The sequence below is a fragment of the Alternaria infectoria genome (genome assembly GCF_024043175.1).
Source record: "Alternaria infectoria strain BMP 0036 chromosome Unknown scaffold_38, whole genome shotgun sequence".
NCBI lineage: Eukaryota > Fungi > Ascomycota > Dothideomycetes > Pleosporales > Pleosporaceae > Alternaria > Alternaria infectoria.
Window position 1 is genome coordinate 125,214 of NW_026250727.1, and position 27,983 is coordinate 153,196.

General features: G+C 52.3%; 7 protein-coding genes across 7 annotated transcripts; 4 read left to right on the top strand and 3 right to left on the bottom strand.

Moving 5' to 3' along the window:
• Positions 1-270: 270 nt before the first annotated feature.
• J4E92_010563 (uncharacterized protein) lies at positions 271-1,546 on the bottom strand (the record flags this gene model as incomplete). Its single annotated transcript, XM_051501900.1, has 3 exons — positions 271-424; positions 474-722; positions 771-1,546. 3 exons carry the CDS (start codon positions 1,544-1,546, stop codon positions 271-273), a joined length of 1,179 nt encoding a protein of 392 aa, XP_051347897.1.
• Positions 1,547-3,080: 1,534 nt separating this feature from the next.
• On the top strand, positions 3,081-4,009 carry J4E92_010564 (uncharacterized protein; the record flags this gene model as incomplete). The annotated part of the gene is made up of 3 exons (XM_051501901.1): positions 3,081-3,389; positions 3,442-3,973; positions 3,996-4,009. 3 exons carry the CDS (start codon positions 3,081-3,083, stop codon positions 4,007-4,009), a joined length of 855 nt encoding a protein of 284 aa, XP_051347898.1.
• Positions 4,010-5,061: 1,052 nt separating this feature from the next.
• J4E92_010565 (uncharacterized protein) lies at positions 5,062-7,838 on the top strand (the record flags this gene model as incomplete). Its single annotated transcript, XM_051501902.1, has 5 exons — positions 5,062-5,204; positions 5,261-6,521; positions 6,578-6,695; positions 6,746-6,981; positions 7,074-7,838. 5 exons carry the CDS (start codon positions 5,062-5,064, stop codon positions 7,836-7,838), a joined length of 2,523 nt encoding a protein of 840 aa, XP_051347899.1.
• Positions 7,839-10,052: 2,214 nt separating this feature from the next.
• Positions 10,053-12,364, top strand: J4E92_010566 (uncharacterized protein; the record flags this gene model as incomplete). Its single annotated transcript, XM_051501903.1, has 2 exons — positions 10,053-11,240; positions 11,291-12,364. 2 exons carry the CDS (start codon positions 10,053-10,055, stop codon positions 12,362-12,364), a joined length of 2,262 nt encoding a protein of 753 aa, XP_051347900.1.
• A 1,937-nt stretch (positions 12,365-14,301) lies between these two features.
• J4E92_010567 (uncharacterized protein) lies at positions 14,302-15,793 on the top strand (the record flags this gene model as incomplete). The annotated part of the gene is made up of 2 exons (XM_051501904.1): positions 14,302-15,496; positions 15,552-15,793. 2 exons carry the CDS (start codon positions 14,302-14,304, stop codon positions 15,791-15,793), a joined length of 1,437 nt encoding a protein of 478 aa, XP_051347901.1.
• A 2,521-nt stretch (positions 15,794-18,314) lies between these two features.
• On the bottom strand, positions 18,315-18,797 carry J4E92_010568 (uncharacterized protein; the record flags this gene model as incomplete). Its single annotated transcript, XM_051501905.1, has 1 exon — positions 18,315-18,797. One exon carries the CDS (start codon positions 18,795-18,797, stop codon positions 18,315-18,317), a length of 483 nt encoding a protein of 160 aa, XP_051347902.1.
• Positions 18,798-23,041: 4,244 nt separating this feature from the next.
• On the bottom strand, positions 23,042-26,164 carry J4E92_010569 (uncharacterized protein; the record flags this gene model as incomplete). The annotated part of the gene is made up of 2 exons (XM_051501906.1): positions 23,042-25,849; positions 26,159-26,164. 2 exons carry the CDS (start codon positions 26,162-26,164, stop codon positions 23,042-23,044), a joined length of 2,814 nt encoding a protein of 937 aa, XP_051347903.1.
• Positions 26,165-27,983: the final 1,819 nt, after the last annotated feature.

Here is a 27,983-nt window from a genome sequence, read left to right on the forward strand (position 1 = left end):
CTAATAGGCAGCAAGTCAAGTGTGGCGGTGACTGCCGCCGTGAGCGCAACAGGGAAATGAGCAGTGACTGAAGAATGGTGAACAGAAGTGAAGTGATTGTTGGCATTACTATTATCTGAGGTAGTGAGTCATAAAGTTATGTACAAACATCAAAGCTGCATCGACCCAAAATGGCCCTGCAGACCCGCTGAACGCCTTCTTCAATGCCGGTCTTGACAACGTGGTGACAGGTGGGTGTCTAATAACAAAAGTCTATTCGTACGTCGCCATTTAAGTGGACTTGATGACCTTGGAGGGTCCCATCTCAAGCTCGGTGCCGAAGATGCGGTCCCAGAAGCGGCTGGTGACACCGAAACCGTTTTGGTAGTCGGCGAAGTGGTGCGCAAGGTGGTACTTCTTGAGTTGCTGGTAGTAGGGAGGTAGCCTTCAGTTTGTTAGCGACGTCCTTCATAGTTATCTATGGGTATACATACTTCTGGTGGTGGAGGAAGTAATGTGTCATGTCGTAGCAGGTGTAGCCAAAGATACCACCACAGTAGGCAGCCAGAGCGGCATACCAGTTCCAGAAGATGATCGCGTGTGCAAACTTCCAGAACGGCGCCGCCAAGACGGCGAAGAGTGTGGGTGGCATGACGAGCCTGTATCTGTCCATGGGAAGGTAGTGGTGAATACCGTGAAGCAAGAAATGGAGGGTGATCGCGACGCGGTTATCCGGGAGATGGCTGCTTGATGTTAGTACAAACTGATCCATATGGATGATGAGTACTTACTCGTCTAAATGGAACAAGCCCCTGTGCAGGACGTATTCGATAATGGTCCAGAATCCCAGCCCAAAGACCCAGTACCCAGCAAGTTCCGTCGCGGAGGATAGTCCACCAAACGCAACGGCTGTTCCATACGCGACACAGGGCCACCAGAGCGATGGTACGACCCACCACGGCGTCTTGCTGAGCGGCTCCAGGAAGTTACCGAACAGCGGCGCGGAGTCGCCTCCCTTGTAGTGGCGCGGGCGATGCACTTGCTGTAGGTAAAAGTCCTTGCTGAATCCACCATTCCAGACCTGCATCAGAAGCGGCTTGCTCAGGTCCAAGAACTTGTGCTGCTTGTAGTCCTGGTTCGGGTCCGTCGGTCTTGAAAGATCTTCCGCAGATGACATGCCGGTTGCTTCGTACAGCGGCTTGCCGTCCTGTTCCATGCCCTTGAGCTCCAGCTTGCCAACCTCGGAAGATGGCAGAGGCACAATATCTGCAGGATTCGAGCTCTTTACTACGCCATTCAGGAGAGTTTCGGGAACCATGAAGCCCACCAAGTTCTCTTCAAGAATCTCGTACGCAGAGTCGGAATGGGTGTGTGAGATCTCGTCCTTTAGGATTGCCTCGATGTCTTTGCCCGCATATTCCAGGATAAACTCGGGGCCACCGGGATGGCCATCAAGGAAGTCGGTAACATCGTAGACCTTGGTGCCAATCGTGACATAGCAGGACTTCTCGTTGTTGTGCGCGCGCACCTCGGCGGTCGGAATCGTCGGAAGGGTGCGGCCGGGCATTGTGGTGGTTGTAGACATCAAGTCTATGTTCGGCGGTGGGTTGTTTGCGGTACGTAGGAATGGGACTGGCGAGGGTTGTTTATATGTGTCCAGCGGTGTATCTTCAAACACTGGTCTCGGCGGTGTGGTGAATAGCTGCGGTTGCGTGGCGACACTAATTCGGTGCCCGAGGAGAGAAGCTGCGGCGCAGTAAAACACAGCACGATGTAGAGAAGGAGCGTATAGGGTGGGAGGATGCGCGGTTGAGTAACAATACAACGCGCGGGAGTGTACGGAGGGTAATGTAGCAATCAGTCAATTGTCAGGAGAGCCAAGAGATGCGCAGATCTCACCACCCGCAGCTAATGGTGGCGAGACCGGCATTCGTGCGCTTCCACCTCCGAGATGCCACCACGAAATCTCAGACCGCGAATAGGAGATGCAATTTCCCCTCGCCTGGTATTCGCCGTAGTATGCGCTGATTGGCCTCGGTCTCTTGTAGCGCTCTGCTCATGCCCATAGTCGGATCACTGATGTTCTAGTTGTCCGCTTTCGTTGTCCGAATGCTTTCGCTGCCCGGATGCTTTCGGTTGTGGTTTGCATGTCGACCACGCCTGACGCCTAACGCCCCAGGGGATGACAGACTTCCATCGCATTAGTTTGCATGCACAACATTCCAATCAGTCCATAATTTCTAGGTAGACGTAAAATCCTATCTCGATTGATATTGCCATCATGAAGGACCTTCTCAGGATCTAGTGCGACACATAATCCGGCGTACCTTGGTGACGCTTTCACGTCTTTCGCATGCTTCACCCGTTGCATGGCTACCAATGAGAACCCGAATGCAGCTTGCATTGTTGCGAAACTATCTGGGTGTCTGGGTCGCATTCGCATTTCTTTGTAGAGGACAGCAGCAAGACTAATCGATAAGACTGAACATCTACAAGGTCGACTAACTCTCAACGACCGAGACCTAGACATCTTATCAGATGCCTATCTCAAAGAATGCAACCATCAAGCAAGCCACCAACTCATCGGCCCGTTGTTTGGAAAGCCATGGCGTGGACGCCAATGACAGGCTGTGAGGCTGTCCGTCAGCCTTGCTGGACCCTTGTCTGCCAGGGGCAGGAACACGACATTGCGTCACTGACGGATACCAAGTCGCGACTTCTTCACTGCAGCCAACAACAGCCAATTCTTGGATATGTGCCTTGCTTGCGGTGCAGGGCCCCGGCCCTTAACCTCACGACCTTTCCCAGCCTTATTCTCAGCATCCTCACAACCTTACGCTCATCTCTATACCTTTGCGACGAAGCTCAGCAGATCTGCACCCTTGCATCACATATCTAGCAACCATTCCTCACCACGAAGACCTATTCTGTGATTGCGCATGCGCCGTGCGCAGTCACAGCCCATCATGTCTGCTGTTATGTCCACCAGGGATCATACCCGGTCTATAAACCGCCTCTCTATCGCACAGCTATGCACCCTCCTCTGCCTGAGCGCGCTGCCTATGGGCGACGCCATTCATCACATGGGACCTAATCACCACATGGCATTTAAGGCACCCTGGAAGACCAATCGAAGGAAGCTGGACATCACACCCCTGCTGGTGACGAACCAGTGTCCCGAGCCCATCTGGCCTGGTATTGGAACGCAGTCCGGCACAGGTCCAGGCGAGACTGGCTTCAAGCTTGAACCTGGGGAGACGAGGAATCAGACTGTATCAGAGGACTGGCAGGGTCGAGTCTGGGGGAGAACAAACTGCACCTTCAATGACGATGGCACTGCTGCTGCATCGGGTCGTGGAAAGGCTTGCACATCCGGCGACTGTAATGGCGCCTTGAACTGTCAAGTCGGAGTATGCCATACCCTTGCCGCCTTCTAACCACCTCCCGCTGACTCAGACACAGGGAGATGTACCCGTTTCGCTCGCCGAATTCACGTTGGACGCCGGAGACGGAAACACATACTACGACATCTCGCTCGTCGATGGCTACAATGTCCCCATGGCAATTGTCCTCCAGCCACTGGACAACGTGACGCTCGACGACATACCTCCGAACCTCACCAATCCGTCATGTCAAGGCACAGACGGACTCCTGGCTACCCAGGGCTACAACCCGTACCCAGAATTTCCCAACTTCCTCCGCACGAATACCTCGTATCCACTCTCCTTCGACCAGGACGTAGACGAGAATAAGATCTCCAAATGGTGTCCATGGGATCTACAGCAGAGTCCTCCAGAGAAGCCTGGCGACGGCGTATATCCGTACCCTGACGACAACATTCAACGGCCACAATTTAACCCCTGCTTCTCCGCATGCGCGAAGAACAACCAGCCCAAGGACTGCTGCACAGGCGAATACAACTCACCCAACAAATGCGAACCGAGCGAGTACTCCAAGAACGTAAAGGCAGTCTGTCCAGATGCTTACAGCTATGGTATGTACCCCACCTACACCAGATCATTTGAGTTAGACTAACAGCCGCATCAGCATTCGACGACCAATTCTCTACCTTCATCATCCCTTCTGGCGCCGGCTTCGAAGTCGTATTTTGTCCTGGGGCGCGTTCCACAACCATCCTTGCGACGAGTCGAGATAAGATGCTGGCGTTGGCGCAGAATGGGAGGGTGGAGAGACAGACTACGATGATGATGAGCGAGCCCAGGAGCGACGAGGTTCGGAGAAGCGCTGCGTCGGGGATATCCCGACATGACGGCAGCTTGCTCGCGTTTGTCTCGGCTGTGGTAGCTGCTGCTTCAGCTTTGTACTTTTGGTAGCAAAGCGATCGCACATGGTCAAAAGGGGTCGAGAAGCTCCGTTGTTGCTGGTAGTTGAAGGTTGGATAGCTCTGATGGTTGCTGTCGTTTGATACTCGGATAGTTCTATACCCTTCGTCTTTGTACGAATTCTTCTTCAAACACCCCATTACATTAACTACCTGTTCGCCGAAGACTTACTGCATGCTCACATATGCCGCCTCGGAAAGCCGGCAGCCCATTCACCTCCGTTGTCAAAGAAGCAATCCTGAGGTTGCACGACGCCGGCACCATCCCACACCGCGTGGGGCTGCACCACCCGGAACACTGCCGTCGCGCCTCTCCCATCCTACACAACACTTCCAACTTCTGCATTCGACACGGAGCGGCCAGGACCGCTACCATCTCGCAACTCGCCGTCTATACCTGCACCTCGTGGCCGCTGGACGGCTGAACTGCGGCTCAAGACCGCATCTTCCGACGTCAGATCCACAAATGGTATCGCGCTAGCTGCTTTGGGCGCGGAGCAGGTACTCCGTCTTCCTTTCTTGACCACGTTAAGCGCGAGAGGGAGCTCAACGCGGCACTGCTTGCTCCGGAGTGGTGAAACGTCTGATGTGGTATGGCTGAGGTCTCCAGTCGTCATTCAAGAGAAAGGAAGTCCCTGCCTAGGTGATCGTACCTACCCCGCCAATTGGTAGTACCAGACAGCCACTTCCCGTGCTGGCAGAAGACTGAACAATTACCACCATCTTGAACAACGAGAATCATGGCGAAGGCACAGGCTCTCAGCGTTCACGTCTTGTCGGAAGGATGGACGTTCAAGCAGGGTGATGATCCTGCTAAGGATGCGTGGATGCCAGTCAAAAAGGTCCCTACGAATGTTCACCTGGACCTGATGGACAATGAAAAGTACGTCCAACATCCCAAAACCTACATGAACTTGAAAGCACTGACACGAAGACTAGGATCCCAGATCCCTTCCTGGGCTTCAATGAACTCGAAGCAGAATGGGTAGCGGACAAGACTTGGACCTACAAAGTCGAACTGCCCAAGGTACCGGAGGCGAAGGAAGGCATCGCACATGTACTCGCATTTGACGGTCTCGACACATTCGCTACTGTCAAGCTCAATGGAGAGACTATCCTGAAGAGCGACAACATGTTCGCCCCGCATCGCCTTGATGTGACTAAGAAGCTCAGCTCCGACGGCGTTAACACTTTGGAGATCGACTTCGCCTCCGCACGTCTTGAAGCCATCAAGATCAAGGAGAAGTATCCGGATCACAGATGGATTGGATTCAACGGCGACATGTCAAGGCTTGCCGTGAGGAAGGCCCAGTATCATTGGGGCTGGGACTGGGGACCGATCTTGAACACTTGCGGTCCGTGGCGCGAAGTACGACTGGAGACCTATCAAGCACGAGCAAAAGACCTGAGAGTGGACTACAAGCTTGACGATAGCCTCAAATCCGTCCAAGGAACCATCTCTGCGACTGTTGAGGGCGACTCGGCTGAAAGCGTCAGCTTTGATGTATACGATGGGGATCAACGTGTCTTCAGAGAGACTGCGAAAATAAGCGACGGCATTGCTAAAGTGGACTTCCATGTCAGCAGTCCCAAGTTGTGGTACCCGCACGGTTATGGTGAGCAGCCGCTGTACACTGTCACTGCAACGGTCCTTGCGAATGGTACGGATATTCATCAAACATCACGACGAACGGGATTCCGGAAAGGGGAGCTCATCCAGGAACCGGATGCGATTGGCAAAAGCTTTTACTTCCGCGTCAATGGCGTGGATGTGTTCTGTGGCGGTTCGGACTGGATCCCCGCCGATTCATTCACTCCCCGTGTGACCGAGGAGAAATACCGTAAATGGCTCGAGATGATGGTCGATGGCTATCAAATAATGATCAGAATCTGGGGCGGCGGTATCTGGGAAGAAGACATATTCTACGAGCTCTGCGACGAACTCGGTGTCCTTGTGTGGCAAGATTTCATGTTTGGGTGCGGCAACTATCCCGCCTTTCCGGACATCTTGCGATCAATCAAGGAAGAGTGCACTGCCAACGTCACCAGATTGCGACATCACCCATCCATCATCATCTATGCGGGGAACAATGAGGACTACCAGGTGCAGGAGTCGTATGGCTTGACTTACGATTACGAGGACAAGAACCCGGACAACTGGCTAAAGACCGATTTCCCGGCCAGGTACATATACGAAAAGGTACGTGCGTATCGCATACTAGCAAATACCATTACGCTGACAGTACACGTTGGTAGCTGCTGCCCGACGTCGTTGCGGCGGAAAGCCCACATGTGCCATATCACCCAGGGTCACCATGGGGGGACGGACTTAAGACGTCAAACCCCACAGTGGGTGACATGCATCAGTGGAATGGTAACAATTTCCACATTGCCTCACATATAGTATACTAACGATGGATACAGTATGGCACGGCACACAAGAGAAGTACCAAATATTCGACACGCTCGGGGGACGCTTTAACAGCGAATTTGGCATGGAAGCCTTCCCACACATCGACACGATCAAGTACTACTGCACCGACCCCTCGCAGCTTTACCCGCAAAGCCACATGCTTGATTTCCACAACAAGGCCGACGGCCACGAGCGGCGAATAGCCACGTATCTGGTGGAAAACTTCCGGACCAAGACCGACCTAGAGGTATGTGCCGTCCGACGGTTACCCGGTTCATGGTCGGGAACTAGACCAAGTGGGCCGCAATATAGCCGGTATAGGGTACTGACAGCGAATAGTCGTTCATCCACCTTACACAGCTGTCGCAAGCCGAAGCACTAATGTTCGGCTACAGGGGCTGGCGGCGCCAGTGGGGACAAAACAGGCATTGTGGTGGTGCACTCGTCTGGCAGCTCAACGACTGCTGGCCAGTTACCTCGTGGTCCATCGTCGATTACTTCCAGCGCAAGAAACCGGCTTACTACGCCATGCGCCGCGTACTTGCCCCGATTGCTGTGGCAGTCAAACGGGCGCATTTTGATTGGAGCGTCGTGCATGCCAGAGTGCCCCCAACGAGCGACTACGAAGTCTGGGTCGCGAGTCAGAGGCTAGAAGAAGTGGTCGCAACTGTTGAGTTGCGGTATATTAGCGTTGAGAGCGGCAAGGAGATTAAGAATAAGATCGTCAAGAAGGATATCAGGCTCGTACCGAACGGAACGACCGACGTTCTCGCTGGCACGATCGACAACCGGAACGAGGAGCCGCATGTCCTAGCCGTACGCATATGGGTCGATGGCGAAATCGTGTCGCGCGACGTCGATTGGCCGCAGCCGCTTAAGTATCTGGACTTCAAGGACCGCGGGCTGGAGGTTGTACCCCAAGGCGAGACTATCACAGTCAAGGCACAGAAGCCGACCAAGGGTCTGGTCTTTGAGGAGCGCTCAGGCGTCCTCGTTCACGACAGCGCTATAGATGTTGTTCCTGGCGATGAGCAAGTCATCAAGGTCAAGGGGCTGGGTAAGCAGGACGAACCGTTGAGGTGGACATACTTGGGCAAAGAGTAGCGATCAGCTCGTAACTGTGGATTCGGAATGTGGAGGTTGCTTGATGAGGTGGGAAGGATGCAGGATCACAATGCTGTGGAGTATGTGGAAATGCAAAGTATACATGTAGTTAGAGGAACATGTCTTCGCGCATGCTGACGCGCCAGCACTCCAAGTCCTTCATCACCACATCATTACTTGCAACATCCACCGGCCCTGCGTAAACAGTCATCTCGGACGATCTAACGTAAACTTTGTGAATACGGACATTATAGGCAAGGAGCAACACATTTACGAATTACCGGATTACTCAACGGTAATACTACGCATTGTCGAGTGCATACATAGAGTTTGAACCGGCGGCCTATATGTGAGGCTGCTATAGGTCCGTCGTCATGTTGGCCTGCCAAGGCCTGGATATGAAAGGCGTCTATCTTTCCAGGGTAAATTAAATGGCGTTGCTGGCGGGATGTCGCATTGGTTGGACGCGGCATGCATGGGGTAGAGGGGTGCAGGCAAATGCAACCTAGCCGCATGCTGTCACGCAAAGCCGGTTCCCAAAGTTCGCAGCGATGGTGGTGCAGTTTGCGGGTCGAGAGGCTTGGGAAGGAGCGAAGGGTTGATGGGAAGGTGGTGGACGACCTCCCTCTCTTTCTGCGTGTTTGTGTTTGTGATTATGATAGAGCATACATACCCAGTACCTACGAAGCCTTGCAAATAGCCGGTGATGCTTTCCTTCAGCGCTCTCCTAGTACTGGCTAGAGTACTGCTGCATGGGGTAGAGGGTGTAGACAGTATGCATCCTAGCCGCATGCATCACGCAAAGCTGGTTCGCAGCAACTACGCTGTGCTCTCGGCCTAGGAAGGATCGCGACCCGGACGCTGGTATGTGGACTTTTATTTTGGATACTGAATATGCCGGCAGAAGGCCGTGGTAGCGAACACGCGCAGACCCTCTTCGTTCTCTCGCCTGTAACGCGGCTTGCCTGTAATGACCGGCCTTCATAAATCGGGTGAGCAGTACCCGAAACATGGTGTTCGACGTTTGGGTCTGGAATTTAGGTTCGCAGCGCACCACGCGCTCTCCCCAGAGACCCACACACACATGTACACGTTCTCTAACGTAGACCCTCCATCCTTTCTCATCCGCGGACATGCGATCGAGAGTACGCGCTGCTTGATCGTGGCGGGAAGGATCCGCACTCGCTGAAACGACGTGCAGTAGTGCTGCCGCAGGCGGCCAGGTGGGAAAAAAGGGTTGCTTCATGTCCCATCGGACGAGAAAGGCAACTGACATGCGCGATCTCTTCTGGAACGCATTTCGAAGCCGTCGGCAGCGGCACGCTCCCATCTCTCGACACCAATCTCGCTTGGCTCACCCCCTCCCCTCCCCCTCGCAAGCCCTGGAAGCAAGGCAAGACGCAATCCCTTCCCGTCCGCCCGTCTCAACGGTCGCCTGCACTTATTTTTTTTCTCCTCATCTTGCCAAACTCCACCAGTCAGCCCTGCTGCATGCATCACCAGGGTGCTGTGGGCTATAATGCGGGGATTATACCCTCTTGAATAGTCCACTCTGGAAGGCTGTTTTGTCGCTCCGGCCCTGCTACTGCGACTTGCGACTAGCTTCCGCGCGCCGACTTCATACACACAAGCTTTCTGCAGGATTATGACGGCACATGCCTGGAAGCCAGACGCACCTACGTTTACGTTTTTGCCTCTGTGCACTTTCTCGTTTTTTTATCCAGGCTGCAGATGGTATGCGTTCAGCTCAAACTGCACTTCCGAGCGTCTCTGATATATCAGATCCCGGTTCGTCGACGTTTTAGTTCCGAGTCTTGTTATATTGGTCCTGGGACGTACCACTGGTACTTTGGACCATCGTCTTGGTTTTTTGCCTCCCTCCAGACTGGCCTGTCACGACATATTTCATCGAGCGTCCTGCAGGGTCGTCTGACAACTCTGGTCTGAACTTCTTTCTCTTTCAGCTCGTGGTTGTCGAGTGCGTGGCCAGCCGACGTACCACCGAGGTCATCGCAACATGTTCCATACCTTCCAGTCGTCCGTGGGTATGCGCTCGCCCGGGATAGACAGCGACAGCGCAGGAAAACCATCACGACCACCTGGCTCACGACGGATTTCCACCAGCAACGCATGTGTCGAATGCAGGAGACGCAAGATTCGGTGTGACGGTTCACAACCTTGCGGACAATGCCAATGGTATCAGCACCCTGAGGCATGTGGCTATTCGAAGCCTGCCCAGCGAGTTGTGCCCAGCAGAAAGTGAGCATTCTAGAACACTGCCAGGACGAATTTGGCGCTAATCAGTTTGGTAGACTAGTCGACAAGCTTTCCAACAACATCGAACAGTACAAGACCATCTTGACAAAGCTGTACGGAGTCAAGAACCTGGAATCGCTCGCTAATCTTCCGCGGGAAGAATTGCTAGAACTGGCTCTGTCATCCTCAGCGAACCACCCAACGACATCACCATCGGCGGCCGACTCGCAAGCCTTATCCGACGCCCAAGCTGGATCTGATGGAGCCGAGAGCTTGGAAGCGCTCGAGCAGGCGCCGCCTGAAGATCCTTACTGGGACGAGGCACGGAAGCACCAACTCCGTGTCCAAGGCATCTCCGACGATGTGAACGGGCTATCAATGTCGGTCGACCGCCTGTCTTCTTACGTTGGCATCTCGTCAATCACAGCCGCACTAAAGGTTATCGTGCGATGCGCGCCTCAGGCACGTTCACTAATCGCACATAACAGCCAGGAGACTGCGCTACCAAGCCGTGCAGGCTCACCGCCACCAGAGCTAGCAGATAACAGACCTGATGCTCTACCGCCTCCTCAGCATGGCCAAGAATTGCTTGAAAGCTACTTCGACCGCGTTCATCCTTTTTGTCCTATGATCGATGAGCGCAAGTTTTGGTCCACGTTCTTATACGGTAACCGCAAGGACTCAGCATGGCTTGCACTACTCAACATGGTCTTCGCGCTGGGGTCGCTTGCCTCCCTAGCTGCGGACAACGAAGCTCACTATGTCTACTTCAATCGGTCTCGGCGGCACCTGTCTCTCGAGTCGTTCGGAAGCGGCAATCTGGAAGTCCTCCAGGCTCTGGCTATCATGAGCGGATACTACATGCATTACCTCAACCGCCCGAATGAAGCGCATTCGTTGATGGGGGGTACGCTTCGTATGGCTACTGCGCTTGGTCTGCATCGTGAGTACTCAGAGCGGAGCGACGCGAGTAGACAGTTTATGGCGCCGGGTGAGGAAGACTCGATATCGCCTGAGATGCGCCGGCGCATCTGGTGGAGTCTGTTTTGCTTGGATTCGTGGGCTTCGACTACGACTGGACGGCCTTCGCTGGGAAGAATGGGGCCGTCAATTACTGTTCTGAGACCAGGCACGGCTGTGAACGCTGTAAGACTTACTGATGCATGTTTCAAAGCGCAATACTGACGTCACGATAGCCTCAGAGTATTCCACTACCCAATAGCCCTCAGTACATCGAGCAGCTCAAGATCCTTCCTCTAGTTCACGCCTCAGCATTCTGTCAGATCGCTACGAGGATACAGGACCGACTTGTCGAGTCGCCACTCCTTTCCTCTACAGAGACAGCCAGCTACGACGCGCAGGTTGTAAAGTGGCACGAAGAGCTACCATCAATCCTTTCCAACCCCGATGAGCCGTGTCCAGAGTTTCTCCGACGAACGCGCTTGGTCATGAAGTGGAGGTTTCAAAACATCCGCATCATCCTCCACCGCCCCATCTTGCTCACTGCCGCACTCCGACGCTCCCCATGGGTCGCCCTGAGCGCAGACGAAAAGGTCGCAGTAGGCAAATGCCGACTGATCGCCTCCAAGACCATCGAAGAGATCAGCCAGGAATGCATGCCCGACCTCATCTCCGGTTGGAACGCAGTTTGGTTCTGCTTCCAAGCGTGCATGGTCCCACTCGTCTCCCTCTTCAGCGACACGAGCATACCAGAAGAAGTCGAAAAATGGAAGACCAGTATCGAAACAGCACTCACATTCTTCGAGACAGTCAAAGACTGGAGTATCGCAGCGAAAAGAAGCGGCGACGCAGTCACTCGCCTCTACGCAGCATACAAAACGAACGTCTCTACACTATCACACCAAACCCAGCCAACCATGCCACACATCCCGCACCCCCAACAGTACCACCCACAACAACCTCATCCCCACAGCCAGACACATACCCACTTCGCCATCCCCGGTTCCTCGACCGCACCTCCCATGCTCAACACCCACGCCGCCGCCTACACACCACAGCACCCATCGATGCCACAACCCCAACAGCAACACCCATCTTCCTTCGGCCACCACTATAACCCTGCAACACCCACCTGGGCCAGCGCCAGCAACGACCCCACTATTCTGAACAATTTCTGGGACGACATGATGTGGGATACCAATTTGCCGGATATGCTCGAGACACCGTTTGGCCTAGGGAATGAATATGAGTTTGGTGGTGCGGCGCAGGATTCTGGGGCGCAGGGCGCGTGTTGGATGCATGGGAACTAACGGTAACGCTGAGGAGCGTTGACGTGACGCTCCTTTACCGCAAAAGACACAGTATGCACAGCATTGGGGGCTCGGCGAATCACTGGAACGCAGATCCGATACACAAATGCCCAGGACGACTTCATCCACCGACACCGGGCAAGAGCGGCCCAGTCGCTCGCATACCCACCCTCCTATCTCCCCTCCATGCCCCTCGATTCCCGGCATACGGAGCCTGCACGTTGTCTACAGCCGTAGCACAAGCTGCAGCAAGCAATATACAACAGCCGGCACCGGCACCCGTAGACGCGCAGTCTACGCGACATGGATGCTGAGGCACCCTTGTCCTTCGTCTCATGTATATTTGCATGGTATATCCGTGCTTCCGCGCGCGTCTCGGGAAAGTGGGAGAAAAGATTATTAACGCGGACGGCGGGTTGGAAATAGATCGGCAGTAGCTGTGTGTGTGTACGTGGAAAGGGCTTCTGGAATTGCGATGCCGAAGCCGCGGTGTTTGTGGCTGTTGATCCTGTTGATCATGATATTACTGGGTTGGATGAGAGTGAGGCTGGCTGCCATCTTTGGGCTAGAGTGTTGAGGGCAGCGCTGCATGTGTCCATTTCCTCTCACATCTTCACGCATCAACATCTTTCTATCCTTTTTCCGCGTACATCCCTCCTTCCCCTCACGTCTCTTACCCGTCTCTTTACCCCTTCGCCATTCCATCACCAAGTACCGCATACAGGGTTAGACGTTTTCCCGAGCTCCTTTTCACACTTTGTTATAGACCAGGGGGGTGAGCATTATGATACCCCGGATTCTGGTGGTGGCTAAATAGCTAGTGGAGATGCGATGTTGATCGCATGCATGCATGCACGCACGTTGGATGTAGTTAGATATAGAACTTGAACACGTACGTCGCTGTTTGCCGAATTCAGAGAGGGAGTGCGTGAGAGCGTTGTTGAGGTGATGTGTGATGGGCTTAACAGAGGACATATAGGGGGACGTTACGAGGTGAGGTGAGTTACTCCACCTTTTTGGGGTGGGAGGGCGTGTTTAGGCTAAGAGGGTGCGTGATGGTCGGAGTGGTCACTTGGAACAACTACTTGTACTGCAATGCTACGGCTGGTCGATTGAGATGGACATTCGTACATGAGGATATGTCAATAATCTCCATCACGCGACTCACCAAGTCTATCACAACAGCAACACACCACAATCTTCACTTCACCACCAAGCCCACAGCAGACACAATTTCTTGACCATCTTGGCAGCAACACCAATTGCTTAACCGACCTGTATGCTCATCGGTGAGGATGCGCAAGTCGTGCTGATATGCTGTGTGAGCTGGTGAGGTATATGCAGGGTTCACGATCCATCCGTAGATGTTGAGTGTGCAAGTGAGAAACGTGACGCACGTGGTCGTGTTCAACGTGGCAGGCCAGCCGAGGTGAGCGGGGCGCCGATGACGGAATGGGTGCGTGTGTTATCGATAAGACACTTAGGGATCTTGTCTTGGAACGCTGCTGCGTGTGCGGGCTGGGCGCGATAGACTCCGCGCGCTAGGTTTTGGAGGTATGCTTGGTAGGCGGTAGTAATTTGTACCGTGGTACGGGTGCATGGTGACAGATGATAGACGGGCCCTGGAAGTTGGGTTTGTAGGGGCCTCGGGATGGTCTGTCTAGATACCGCAATACCTTGAAAGACAAGTTCGCAAACAAAGGAGTCGGGACGATTAAACAAAGTTCACCTATCACCACGCCGCGCATCTCCCCCACGTGTACGCTGGAAGCTTGGCCACAAGCGGTCGATCGCAACTATGGCGCTTGGCTGGCTTGCTTCACCGGACCTATTTCACCGCCGCCATCACTGGCATCTGTGAAGGGAGCGCGCAATTGCTTCAGTATCCATCTGCACTCGTCCACATCAGCGTGCGAAAGCGATAGACCACCGCAACAATGTCAGAACCCGATCTGCACCGCGCCATATCCATGAAACCGCACCCGTTCCACACGCACCCGGACCGCATAGAACGCACATCAAGTCCCCACCACGCGCACCTCAGCGCCAGCAGCAGCAACAACAGCCCCAGCGCGCAACACGCCCACAGCCATGCCGACGCTTCAACTCCGCGCAAGAACGACGCCAGCAGCACCGCCATCGAAACCACAGCCCCAACACCGTCCCACGACCCCATAGCCCGCCACATCCGCCACCACCCCGACGTCTCAGACCTAGAATCGCAATCGCCCCCCTCCTACACCCCCGACAACGACCCCTACTCCCTCTCCTCCGCCATAAAACCCGAATCCGAACTCGCCCTCATCCGCGCCAACACCTCGCGCAAACGCGATGGCTGCGGGCCCATCACCCTCAACAAGGCCGCGACGTCAGCGAAGAAGCTCGAGGAGTTTTACTCTGCCCAAAATGAGAATATAGAGAGGTTGCTTAAGCCCGTGGCGGAGCATAGGGCTGCGGCGAAAGATGAGGATACGGCGAATCATCTCAAGTATAAGATTGCGGTTATTGGGAGTTTTGCTGCGAATATTATACTGGCTGTGTTGCAGCTTTATGCGGCGGTGTCTTCGAGGTCGCTGTCGCTGTTTACGACTATGGCGGATTCGCTGTTTGATCCGTTGAGCAATCTTACGCTGATTATGTGCAATCGCGCTGTTGCGAGGGTTGATGCGAGGAAGTTTCCCTCCGGGAAGGCGAGGATTGAAACGGCAGGCAACCTGTCGTTCTGTGCGCTTATGATTACTGTTTCGGTGGTTATTATCGTCGAGTCTATCCGCACAGTCGCCGAACATAACGGTCCTGAGACGAACGACTTCTTCCTTCCGTCGGTTATCGCCGTCAGCATAGCGTTCGCGACAAAGTTCAGTCTGTTCCTGTACTGTTGGGCGCTGAGGAACAAGTACAGCCAAGTCCGCATTCTGTGGGAGGATCACAGGAACGATCTCTTCATCAACGGCTTCGGTGTCTTGACTAGTATCGGTGGATCGAAGTTGAAGTGGTGGTTGGACCCCATGGGCGCGATGATACTTTCAGTTTTGATCATCTTCCTTTGGTCGAGGACGGCGTACTCGGAATTTCAGCTCCTCATTGGTGTTACGGCTGATACTGCTATGCTGCAGCATATCACGTATATCTGTAAGATATCCTCCCACTCCGACTATTTCCTTCATCCTACTAATTGTTCTCGCAGCGATGACACACTCCCCAACTATACTTCAAATCGACACCGTACGCGCATATCACTCCGGCCCCCGCCTCATCGTCGAGGTAGACATCGTCATGGACCCCGAAGCTACACTACGTGCTACACATGATGTAGCCGAGGAACTCCAGATCAAGCTGGAGAGTTTGCCCGATGTGGAGAGGGCGTATGTGCATGTAGATTACGAGACAGATCACAGGCCTGAGCACTTCCTGAAGAAGGAATTGTAAGTCAGTCTGAATGGTAGGCGGCATTAAAGTGAACGTGACAACAAGGGCAACGAGATGGACGCGCAAGGTGTTTTGCGATGAGTCATGTATGCGGCATATATCCATACCGACTGTTTATAACATTCTGTATATACTGTTGTTACGATATCACGCCATCGTTGCGATCAGGATGTCAACACATCATTGCCCTACTCATAGCGATGTAGGCTGATCTAAGCCAATAAAGCGAACATTGCAGATTTGTGGATATGATTGGTTGAGTCCTACGATTCGCCACTCTGCTTCACCGGTTTTCGTGAACGACCTCAAAACTTCAGCCTTGTCGCACTTTCCGACTTCTTACGACTGTGTCACTCATCGTTTCACTCACTCGAGCACAAAATGAGTAGCCTACAACCTGCTTTCACATATCGACCGCTTTCCGAGTCATCGTCCGAAGCACTTGAAACGCGACTCATATACCTACGACCGGGTGACTTCGATGATAGTATCCACTGTACGATTTACCACGCCAATATCCTCCAAGAGCGGCCGCAAATAGAGTACACTGCATTATCATACGTATGGGGCGATCCGAAGCGAAAGCTCTCTATTCAACTTGGTTACCACCAGCTTTCGTCAAGTGGAACTGTTTCCGCACGGGCATCTGCTCTATCACCAGAGGCTGATTGCTACACAGCATTCGGAGTTACGACAAACTTAGAGAAGGCATTACGACATTTACGAGATCGCGCATCAGGGCGCATACTTTGGGTCGATGCCATATGTATTAACCAGTCTGATAGGGAGGAATGTCTTTCACAAGTACGACGCATGCGAACAGTCTACGAACAGGCCCTAGAGGTGCGCATCTGGCTAGGATCCGTGAGTGACATATGCAATTTCACGCCTGATTTGCAAGAAAACGATGCAAACGACCTGTTGAGAGGAGTACAGGTGGATGGAAAATCCTACTCTCGCCTATCACCAGAAGAAGTTGCAGGAGCAGCCTTGAGTAGTGACAAAAGCATCATGGGGAGAGCACTTCTCGCAGCCGTGGACTACGTCATGGATAACGACCGTCTGATAGATCGAGAGGATGATCATGTTCGTCTTCCCGATGAACTGCAGGCTCTCGGTATACGGATCATAGCGATGCAACCCTGGTGGCGACGTGTGTGGGTAATTCAAGAAGCCACAATGCCAGAAGAGGACCCCGTCATGCAATGCGGCTACATGCAAGTCAGATACCGCAGATTCCTCGAAGTGGCGAAACGCTGCATGCTTCAAGATCCACCATCACTACTCCCCCGGACACATATATCCCTCATCGTTCACGATACATTTCACAAGGAATACGAACCGTCCGAAAAATCTTCCGCGAGCCAGCTACTTACCTACCTGAGTTGTATGAGCGGAAATTTCGAAGTGAGCAAGCCCAAGGATAGGGTAAATGGCGTGTATGGCAAGTTCAGAATGTACGGTCCTCATGATAACATCCTGTTTTTTATAATATATGACCAACAGGAGCAGACGGACACAGTATTCTTTCACCAGGTCGCTGTATGGATCCTGTTTGACGCGCATCCTTCATCACGCCCCCTCAGAATCTTGGAAAGCGGGCCTAGTGATATCCAAGGAATACCGTCTTGGGTGCCCATGTGGGAGTCCAAACAGTGGAGTGGAGAGGACAAGACCGACGGAACACCAAGAAGTGATTATGACATCCTTGCCCAGAGCAAATCAATGGGAAAGAAATACAATCGACCATTGATTTCACTTCGCGACGAATACAATGCACAGTACAAACGAGAGTGGGGTGCGCCGAAAGCTCCACCCGACATCGACGTGAGATGCACTATATTAAGGATACACAATGCGCTGGCATTGGGACGGGTGATCACAACGGTGGAGGTTCCTTCGCTGCAGAAGTGTAAGGACGCAGACGTGTTGCGCAGAGCAGTCCTTGAGGTCGAAGATCGAATCCTAGCGGTTCTAAGATCCATGGATATACCTCACGCCGATGCGAAAACGCACACACGAAGATTCCGCGACTACATTCGTCTCAGCTTTTGGGACGACGATAAAGCGAACCATCCATCTTCTCCGGAGCAAAGCGCGTCGGCCTTGGATGAGTTCCTGCAATGCGAAAGCAGATCCAGGAAAAGAAAGAGTCAGCGACGTCGCCGCAGAGCTGTAGCTCATCAAGAAGACCCCTTCGTCCCGAGTCCCTCTTCTATTACGAAACTAAGCAGCTTCTTCGAGCATACTCGCCATCTTGTTGTTGGATCGGGTATTGTAGGGCACATGTATGAAGATTCACTCCCTTCTTGGCGGTGTGGTGATAGGCTGTATCTCATTCCCGAGTGCCGCTGGGTCCTAGGACTTCGACGTAGTGGCAGTGCATACCGGTACATGTACAGAGTATTTATCTCTGATTTGGCATGGCAACAACGCAAGCAGCTGTTCGATGGAAAAGGTAGCTATGAGAGCATTCTCCTTGTATGAAGATAAGCGCGACCTTATCTACCAATCCATCAATTTACTTCCCCTTCCTTCGATACGGACTTGCCATTCCTCCACTCAGCCTCCCACCCTGTACATTCCACTCGGCTGCACTCCCCGCTCCAGCCCTGTCCTCAGAAAGATCATAGTCGCCAAAGTTTCTTTCTTTGAAATCGTTCCAGCGCTCGCGAAGCGTTTTCTTCTTGCGGTCTGCTCGTCGCTGAGCGTCTAAATCGGTATACTCGGAACCGAGGACTGCCGCAATCGTACTTGCGGGTGCGCCGCTGCTGTGTCGTTGATTTGTGGGCGCGGGTCGTGACGAAGGCCCTTTTTGCGGTTCTGTAGAAGAAGACGATTTGTTATCAGGGTATTTTGGTGGCTGGGCTGATGGCTCGGCGTCGTAGTAGATGGGTGGTGTATCGTCGGGGTCGATGTTGTTTCTGTTGACGTTGGCGTTGGATTTGGCATCAGTCGAATCCGACTTTTCGATGCCCTGGGTGTAATCCGATTTCGCGCCCATGTTGTGCCTGGCGAGAGTGTCGCAAGTGGCTGACGAGTTCGCAGCGTTGTGGATGTAATGGCAGTAGCTTTGTGCATAATAACGGTCAAACCAGTGGGACCAACATCGCCAATGCTTGGTTGACGTAGGGTGGGGTGACCAATTTGGTACGAGCTCCTCCGTACTTTACGCCCGGGTGGCACAGCATGGTCAAAACTTCCAAAATAAGAGACATAATGTGCCGTAACTCCGACGTGGCGCTTAGATAATCTAAGCGATTTACTCGACTTATCGGTTTAGTAGCAATACTACTATTTTGTTTCTACAAATGCTACTGGCTACAGCGTTGCTTCTACAACTAGTCGTTATAGTAGGATTCCTATAACCAAGGTAGCCGTCAGCACTACATACGAGGCCTCCAAATGATCCTTCATAAACAGATTGATCCCACCAATCATCGGGATAGAACACTTCACCAGACCCACCACTTCCTCGCGACGGACCCATTCGCGCCCATCGGGATACATGCCAACGTCGTCAACTGCATTGTTGTCACCTTTTGTCAGGACGAGTTGCCTACGCACTTCCACGTCAGCCTTTTCTACATGAAAGAGACTTAGTAAACTTTGATTCGCAAACGTGCCTTTTTCGTATTGTCGTTTCATTGCCACTCTCATCAAAATGAACGCTCTGATGGTGCTCAATCTTGATTGCACGATGCACCATCGGCTCTTTTCTCCCGCTGAACCAAACCACTGGTATATCACCAACTCGGATCGTCTCCTGTCTATTCCATAGGAAGATGATATCGCCTCGATAGAAAGTCGGCTCCATTGATTGTGAGGATACCACGAGGATTGGGTGCGTGGAGTTCGTGACGATGCAGAGACTGAAATATGATGTGATGATTATTCCCACCATCCACACGATGGGAGCAATGCTGGTGATTCGAGAGAGCGAAGACCATGGTGAATACATGTTGAAATAATCCAGGTAGTATATAGCAGCAGCTGTGAGAGCGGATGAACGAGCGATTGTATTTAAGAAGAGTACAGTAGTGCTGGCCGACTGAACGACGTAACTAAGTATAATCGTCAGCGAAGGACACTGGCATCCTCTTGTTCGCGATTCAACGTATCTTGGCAAGCTGGGAAAGCTTCCAGTCGTCACGGATACAATGACGAGGAAGGCGAAAGCATGGTGAAAAAGGATTCCTCGGCCACCTCATAGACTTGGAAGGTTGCCTTGAGCTACTCACACGAAACGGGCAGGTCGTATCTTGGCCGTAGAATTGTTGAGGCCGTGTTTCCGTGAGAAGAATGGATAGAATAGGAAGGACGAGAAGGATAAGAAGCTTGAGGTGTGTGAGAAGAATTGGAAGGATGAGAAGGAGGTTGGGATCGGACCGTAGCGACCACCTTCTTGAGACGGGGCGTATGTCAGAAGGATTGTTGCCCTGTATATATCGAGTTGTTGTTGCATGCAACATTACGTATGGATAAGATGTATAGGTGCAGGGCCCGTGCATCCTGCTTGTGATTAGATGGGTTAAATTTGTGTACGGCTTGGAGTCGAAACGCCTTGCCGAGCCTATGTTCAGGCAAAATTGAAGGTGCCGGATAGGAAGGATCATGTTGGTGTGAAGTTACGAGAGACATTGAAAACAATCCATCTTGGCTTACTTGGGATCGAAAGAAAGGCCCCCCATTTCTTGCTATAAGAATGATCATCGGCATCATACTGTTGCTCTACATCCCCACTCCCACTCTTTCAACCAGACAATTCAATCCCTCCAGCATAATGCATACCAAACTACTTCTCACGGGCACCGCTCTAGCAGCGCTGTCCACGATCCCTTCTTGCCCAGCACCAATGGCCGGTGCAATCGTATCCGGCGTTATTGGTGCCGTCGCTGCTCCACTTGCTGGCGGTATCGTTGCAGTGGGTCTCGGTGCCGGGGGCGTTTTCGATGTGCCTCAGTGCTGCGCCCGCAAATTCACACGATCTAGCAAACGGACCGAGCCTATCGAGATAGCTACTCGTCAGTCTGAAGACTGGCCTCCAGGTGTCTCTGAAGAATCTATCGAGCAGTGCAGGGTCACTAATGAGGGCCGACAAGTCACGCTCACAAGGACGGGCGAGTACTGTATGTTGCTCTCAAATTAATTCAGAATGTTTGGTGCTAACGATCGTGACTTGTAGCTATGCGCATTGAAGGGCTAGCGCCAGAGTGCATGAACTTTGCGGCATTGTTCACTGATGAAGGAAGCCCTATCCCTTGCGGAACGTCTTGCCTGGACTACGTGGACTTGCCTCAGGACCAAATGGTCAACTTGGTCAATCTTGCAAATGGTCTTCTCTGAAGATATGTCATTGGAAGGCTCCCCGCTCTTGGTGTCCGAGTTGCAAACTACCGTCACGGAAGATTGGCAGAGTACTGGAGATGTACTTTAATGGGTTTATTCAAAAGCACGAGAATGTCACGTTCGCTAGCATTTCGCGTCAATAGTCACTCTTTCATATATTTTCGATTGAAGTGTGATAGCACAGCATGGTGCCCAGCTGGTCGATGTTTGTATGCACATTCGTCTGGGATAGTACATATCTCTTTATAAGCAAATAGAAACATGCGTTCTGAATTATCCCGGAAGTTCAGGATTAAAGTGATCATGAGAGCCACAGGCTTCGGGGCGACCAAGCATACAAGGCTTACATATGTATTGGAGCGGATATATAGAACAAAAGGACGCGTGCGCAAAGACGCGCTAATCTCAACGGAAGACTTGGTAGCCGAACTTCCTTAATTGGCTTTGAACGCCATGCACGCTGGAGGCCGTGCTCGGCGTAAAATATATAATTGGCGTAGCCTGCCCAACATATCTTGGTTCTCATCTGTACGTCGACCGCTCACTCTCAAACTCTCCTCAACACGAAAATGTTACCACTGGCGGCCTCTATCCCGATCTTGACTTTCTGTGTCTCAACAGCAACATTCCTATTCGCTATTCAATCACCCAGGAAGATGCGCGGCTACCTATCGCCTCTGTTAATGGGAAGTGCAATCATCTCTCTTTGCACATGCACAAACCTACCAGAGTTCCAAGGAATTCCAGCACTATGGGGCCTGTTCCAATGCATCTGGATGCACGATGCTATGTCGTTGTTATTCTTCGAGGATTTTGAGCTGCCTCCAGGCACAACGAAAGAGCGCTGGATCTACGCTTATAAGAGCTGGTGTGATCCTCAGCGGCGTGTGGACTGGATCACACTACCGCAAAGCATGAAAGATAAGAACGTACTACCTTCACAGCGAGTAAGGTTCGCGTGTAATCGGCTAGCCAAGTCGATGTTCTGCTGGATCTTACATTGGTATGCCGTAGCAGCGATACCGGGCCATTTTCGATTGAACTCTAAAGACTTTGCGCCTGAGCGAGAAGGCTACATCAAACGACTCTTGTTTCAACATCTAGGGCCGCCGATCACGGCCAGAGAGACCGAGATCCGTATCTTCGTGTCGTACTATTGGATCTGGATATCGTATCTCATGCTAGATACGTGCCATGTCGTCCTTTCCATCTTCTTTGTTGCAGTCCTGCGCATCGATGGGCCACAAGAGTGGCGACCGCTGTTTGGCTCTCCGTTGGAAGCCTACAGTATTGGGCGGTTTTGGTCACGGTTCTGGCACAGACTCACCACGCCCGCGTGCATCGCCTCTGGACATCGAATTACCAGAAATTTGTTAGGCATGAGAGCCGGCTCGCGGAGCGAAAAGATTGTAGTCGCTTTCTGGACTTTTCTAGTGTCCGGACTATTCCATGCGATTTCAGACTGGCAAGCCGGAGATACTGTTGATCCTTTGAGGGACATCAAGTTCTTTCTGACAAGCTTCTTCTTTGTCATGGTGGAGCTAAAAGTCACGAAGCTATCTAAAGGGCTGTTGTCGATCCATGGTAGCTATGGCCGCATGTTCCGCTCTGCCGTTGTGGCGAGACTGGTAGGATATGCATGGGTACTGTGCTTTTTCTTTTGGATTTCGCCCAAATGGCAGTATGCTAAGCTTTACCGAGCCGTGAAGGATGCAGAGTACCTTGCTTTGTTGAAGGCGTTAGGATTGTAGTAGCGTGTGCACCAACCTTCACGTACTATATGTATAATCTGTATACGGTTCTTATAAACGAGGTGCTATCTTGGTAGCTTGAACCAACTCCACCTCGGATTACAGGTATCTCCATCTTGTTTTGACCCGAGCATGTTGACTACCTAAACTAACCGGTCACAGAGGAAGCGGGCGTACCCTTACCAGCCAACCTCTTACTCCTCCTCATCCCTCCCACTGACCCATCCTCTACCTCCTCTACAACTTCACTGCTCGCAACACAACTCGGCGGATCCTCCCTCCTAAACTCCCTACTCCCAGACACAGGCTGTGCATCAAAACTCGCAGTCCTCCCAGCCGCCCACGGCCCACTGTCAAACGTCGAACTCTGCCTCCGATACTTCGCATTATTCCCAATCAGCGCATCAACAGCCTCCTCATCCATACACACATCGTCCATGCCTTCGATAGAAAACTCATCGAGGTCTAAATTAGACCAAGACGGATCGTTGTTAGCGGGGAAGAAGGCGCTGAGGCTCTGTTTGCGGTCGTCGAAGGGGACGGCGGGGGCGTAGTTGGACATGAAATCGCTGGACGGGGGTGGAGCGGCGGCTTGGGCTTGGGCTTGGGCTTGGGCTTGATTGGGGAGGTCGGCGGGTTCGGAGTAGTTGATGCGTTGTTTCTTTCGGAGACCGGCGCGGGAACCTTGACGGGGTTTTGTGCCGGCGATTATCTTCTCGAAGGAGTCTGAGTCCTCGGAGTCAGAGAGGGCGGTTATGCGTCCTGTAGACCGGGCCGTAGACGTGCGTTTGAGTGCCGGACGCTCGTCATCAGATGAATCGCTATCAGTAGCCTGACGTTTCTTAGACCGCGAACGCTTCCGCGAAGGAGTCTGTCGTTCATCATCCGAGTCCGCAAAAGTGATGGTTCGACGTGGTGTTTTGCGCTTACCACCAATACCCGCTTCGTCTTCTTTGATGAATTCATCGCGCTTCTTCTCCATTTCAGCAATGCGCTGATTGATCTCTGGATGAAGGAGGTCGTAGTAGGCTGAGTAGTCGAATTCCTTCTTTGATCCTTCTCGCTTATAGTCAATATAGACATCCATTTTCTCGATCTTCTTGTCGACGAGCTTGACTTCCATGTCACCGCGGTGAACGGGGAAAGAACCGGGGCGGATCTTACGTTGGAGAATGAACTGTTTCATCTGTGACTTCGCGCGGTGCTTCATGTTCATGCCGTAGAGTGCGTAGATAAGCGTACGTTCGTGAGGCTTAGGATGACCGCCCTTGTAGTGTTCATGGACAGGGTAGTCAGAGAACTCGTGAGTGTCACCTAACCGGCCTTTGCTAGCAGCTTCAATGAACTTGCTAGCCAACGCCGCTTCGTAATGATGTTTCGAGCCGAACGCGGATGCGAAATGGCCTTTTGGCTCTTTCTCCATGCCTACACGCTGATCAACCTTGACGTTAGCGACCTGGCAGATGTAGGCAAAGTCTAGGAAGCGCTCCATACAGTATAGATGAGCAAAGCCAACACAGTCGTACGGATCAACCACGCCGGTACCGTAAGTCCGATGCTTTTCGTCGAATGCGACACGGTAGTTGCCGACTTCAGCTGTGCCTTTGCCGGTGTACACACGCATTGGGCATGCGTCGAAGCGACAGTGGCTGTGAGATGCAGAAGCATAACGACGGGCAGAGTCTGAGGCTACGGGCTGGATCCAGATGCGGAGATTGTCGCCGGGATACTGCGTGATGTACTCATGGATTTCGCGGGCAGTCATGGTACGCTTCTTGAACTCGTGCATGCCGTTGTTTTGGCTGTACTCGAACTTGAAACCTGATGATGATGACCAGTTGCCGTGAGGAAGAGGCTTGGTCTTGTATTTGCGACCTTCTTCTGCGTGTTGATTGATACGAGCAGTACGCGTGGTTTCGCCCCTAGTTGTGTTGTTAACGCGGACCCAGGGCTTGTCGTCGCACTTCTTTGGCTTTTCTCCAGCTCGCACGACAGCAACTTTGACCGGTTTGCTGACTGAGCTCGCGCATGAAACGTTAGAATCGTGACGGGTATCTACTGATGATCGGGTTCGATGTGTAAGCTGCCTGGGAGGTTGCTTGGCGACATAAGCGTCGTCGTCCGATCCGAAGCCAGATTGAGTACGTTTACGTTTGGGTAATTGCGGTGCAGGGCGACTGGATTGGCGGGAGCTTGAAGGAAAGGTTTTGTTGAATTGGTGTGATCCAGTATACTGCTCGGTAGGCATCGCCACGTATCCAGTGTGCTGTTGCGGATACGGCTGTTGTGTTGGTTGGTAGTACGGCTGAACTGGGTAAATCGATGTGAATGGGTCAGGATACGTCTGTGAAGGCTGGGCAGCAACAGGGTACTGCGACATGTCCTGCATGAAAGCGTTGCCACCTGGAAACGCGGAGAAGCCGGGAGTGGTATCTAAGAACTGAGATGGCATCTGGAAGTCAGTATCCCAGAGACCAAGATCCTGCGAGAAGTCATAGGTAGGGTCATCAGGTTGGTTGCCATGCGGCTCTACGGGAACCAAATCAGTCGGCACTTGTCCAACCGCATTCTGGTTGACCAGCTGATATGACTGATGATTGAGGTTATCTTGCAGAGGCGCAGATACGAATCCTTGACCAGTTTGATGTTCCAGAGAGGAGTCACCGAGTTGGAATGCACCTGCGTCGACCCCGTTCAAAGGCACCTCATCCATGGGCACATCGAGGCCATTATTAGGTATCCAGTCGAAGTCTAGACCGAATATATCATCGTTGCAATCTTCATTGAGATTGAATTGCGCCAAGTCAAGATCGCCGAGAAGGCAAGGATCGATTGTACTGGGTAGACCAAGCACAGCGCCGGAGCTGGTCCCTGATACTGTATGAGCAGGACCTGTTCGTAGATGAGTATCTGTTATCGAATCGGGCTGACGAGCGTGAAGCGTTGGAAGTCCGGACTGTAAGTCGTATTGGGTATATGTGTTTGTGGGTTGATCCTTGTGTGACCTCGGAGAGATTGGCGAGATGCGTGAAACGGTAGATGGATACATAGCTTGAGCGATCTGATAGGTTCACGGCGTACGGGACGCACAGATAACACGGCTCACATCGTATATATATGAGAGCTCACGAGATTCTTTCATCGAGTCTTGTGAGGTTACAGATTTCAATTGGACAAAGGAATGTCGAGTGTAAGTATACTATGGTGTGCATCATTGTGCTGAGCTACAAAGCGGTCTTGAAAGGGCGGCCAGGCGGTGAATTACCAGCATTGTTCGAGTCACTCTATCAATTGAAGAACAACCCCACTCATCGTCGTGGCGATGGCTTACTTCAAGCAGATGTGGTGTTGAACAAGACTTCGGACCGCCTGATAACGTGGACAAGTGGATCGCATGAACCGGTAACTGCTCTTTGTTAGCCAATGAGCTCTCTAGTACGGACGTAGAGAAGCAGGTAGCCAAAAAAGGTGATCAGATTATATAAAGCAAAGTTTTCGACACAATTTTTACGAACAGGTCTGTGAATTTTGTCTTTTTTTCATCATGAAAGGGGAGGGTGTAGGAATGATGGAACTTACCAATTGCTGGGTTAGTCTCGCGCTGCACTAGAAGTGAGCATGTGCGAAGTAGAGCCTGTAGAGCCATGTCGCGCGCTGCGACGCGTTGAGAGCCTAGATTGAAGGCACATGCGTGTTGAACATCCCTTTGACAACTTTGCACATTATAACCATGGAAATCCAAGATCATAGTGTTCAAAGTTGTCCCCTGGATGCTGGCCGCGCATGTGAAGTAAAAGTTGAGGCGCTGCAGCTCGAAGACAAAGAAGAAAACTTTCGCCGAGGCGCTAGGATCGGAGCATCTATGTTGCCGAGATCCCGGACCATCTCCAACCACACGGGCCTTCCCGCCTTGACACCTGTGGCCACAACCGTGGGCCTTACGAACACCGAGTGACGTTCGCCTCAGGTATCCACGGGTTCGGTTCTCTCATGATGTTGGGACGATCAAACATGCGTGCCGCATCTGCACGTGAGTCGTTTGGGGATGTTCCCTTCTGCACCAGGCCCACGCGAAACACGCCTCACGCGCCCTCGTCAAACACGGACTGTTTAGTCAAACATGAGAGCTTTCGAGAACACCAACCTATCGCATCTGGGAGAGGAAATTGAGACGTCGTCAAAACTACACTCCGCTGTCAATCATACCATAATTCCAGATTTGTATAACATCGAGCGCGTTTCCTTATTGTCATGTGGAGAACGAGTCGTCGAGGCTCTTTGTATCGAAACTTGTGTTTCTGGTGGGTCGAATTCATACCTTTGCGGGTGGCACTACCTCCTGGAATCTTCAGAAATGTAGCCTACCCAACGGCAAGGCCGGATTCTCACAGGCATATCCAGACTCTGATATCGTACGACTTCGCAATCCGACGAGGCTTTCTTTCATAGCGTCATCGATGAGGCCAGCTTCCCCAGCGTACATGACCTCGGTGCTCATGCTCACCCGCTGGATGTGGAAGCAGTGTTTCAAGATCGACGAGCCTCTCGAGACACCATGACCATGACAACAGGGGCTCCCACGCATCAAACATTCTTCGGACTGCCGAGAACACTGTGGCGGAATCTGATCCGCATGGGTTACATTACTAAACACCAAACATCTGGAATGCTTGAGCTGCGACATCCAGGTCATTCACAAACCGTTCGGGTTACCACCTACGTCAGTAACCAATCGGTGAAGGCTTGCAGAATAACAAAGTTCATGACCCATACCACACACCCGATCCCTCACCATGCATGCAACGCGGTCCGCCGGGATGTTTCCTACCGCGGTCATCGTGGTCAAGGCCATGCGTTCATAATGCCCGGCTACCTCTACCTGCAGCTCGGATCCTTCACCGTCGTGCTACTTCTCGACTGCTAATCTTCCGCCATCGCGTGGTTGGTCCCTTCCCGATTTCGGACCTTATATCTATACACCAATGTTAATTCCCTTCTAAACTATGGCAAGCGAAAAGCTTATGGAGCTGGTGCTCCTGGGTCGAATCACCTTCTACGGTATAATAACACTTATCATCTTGAGCTATGTT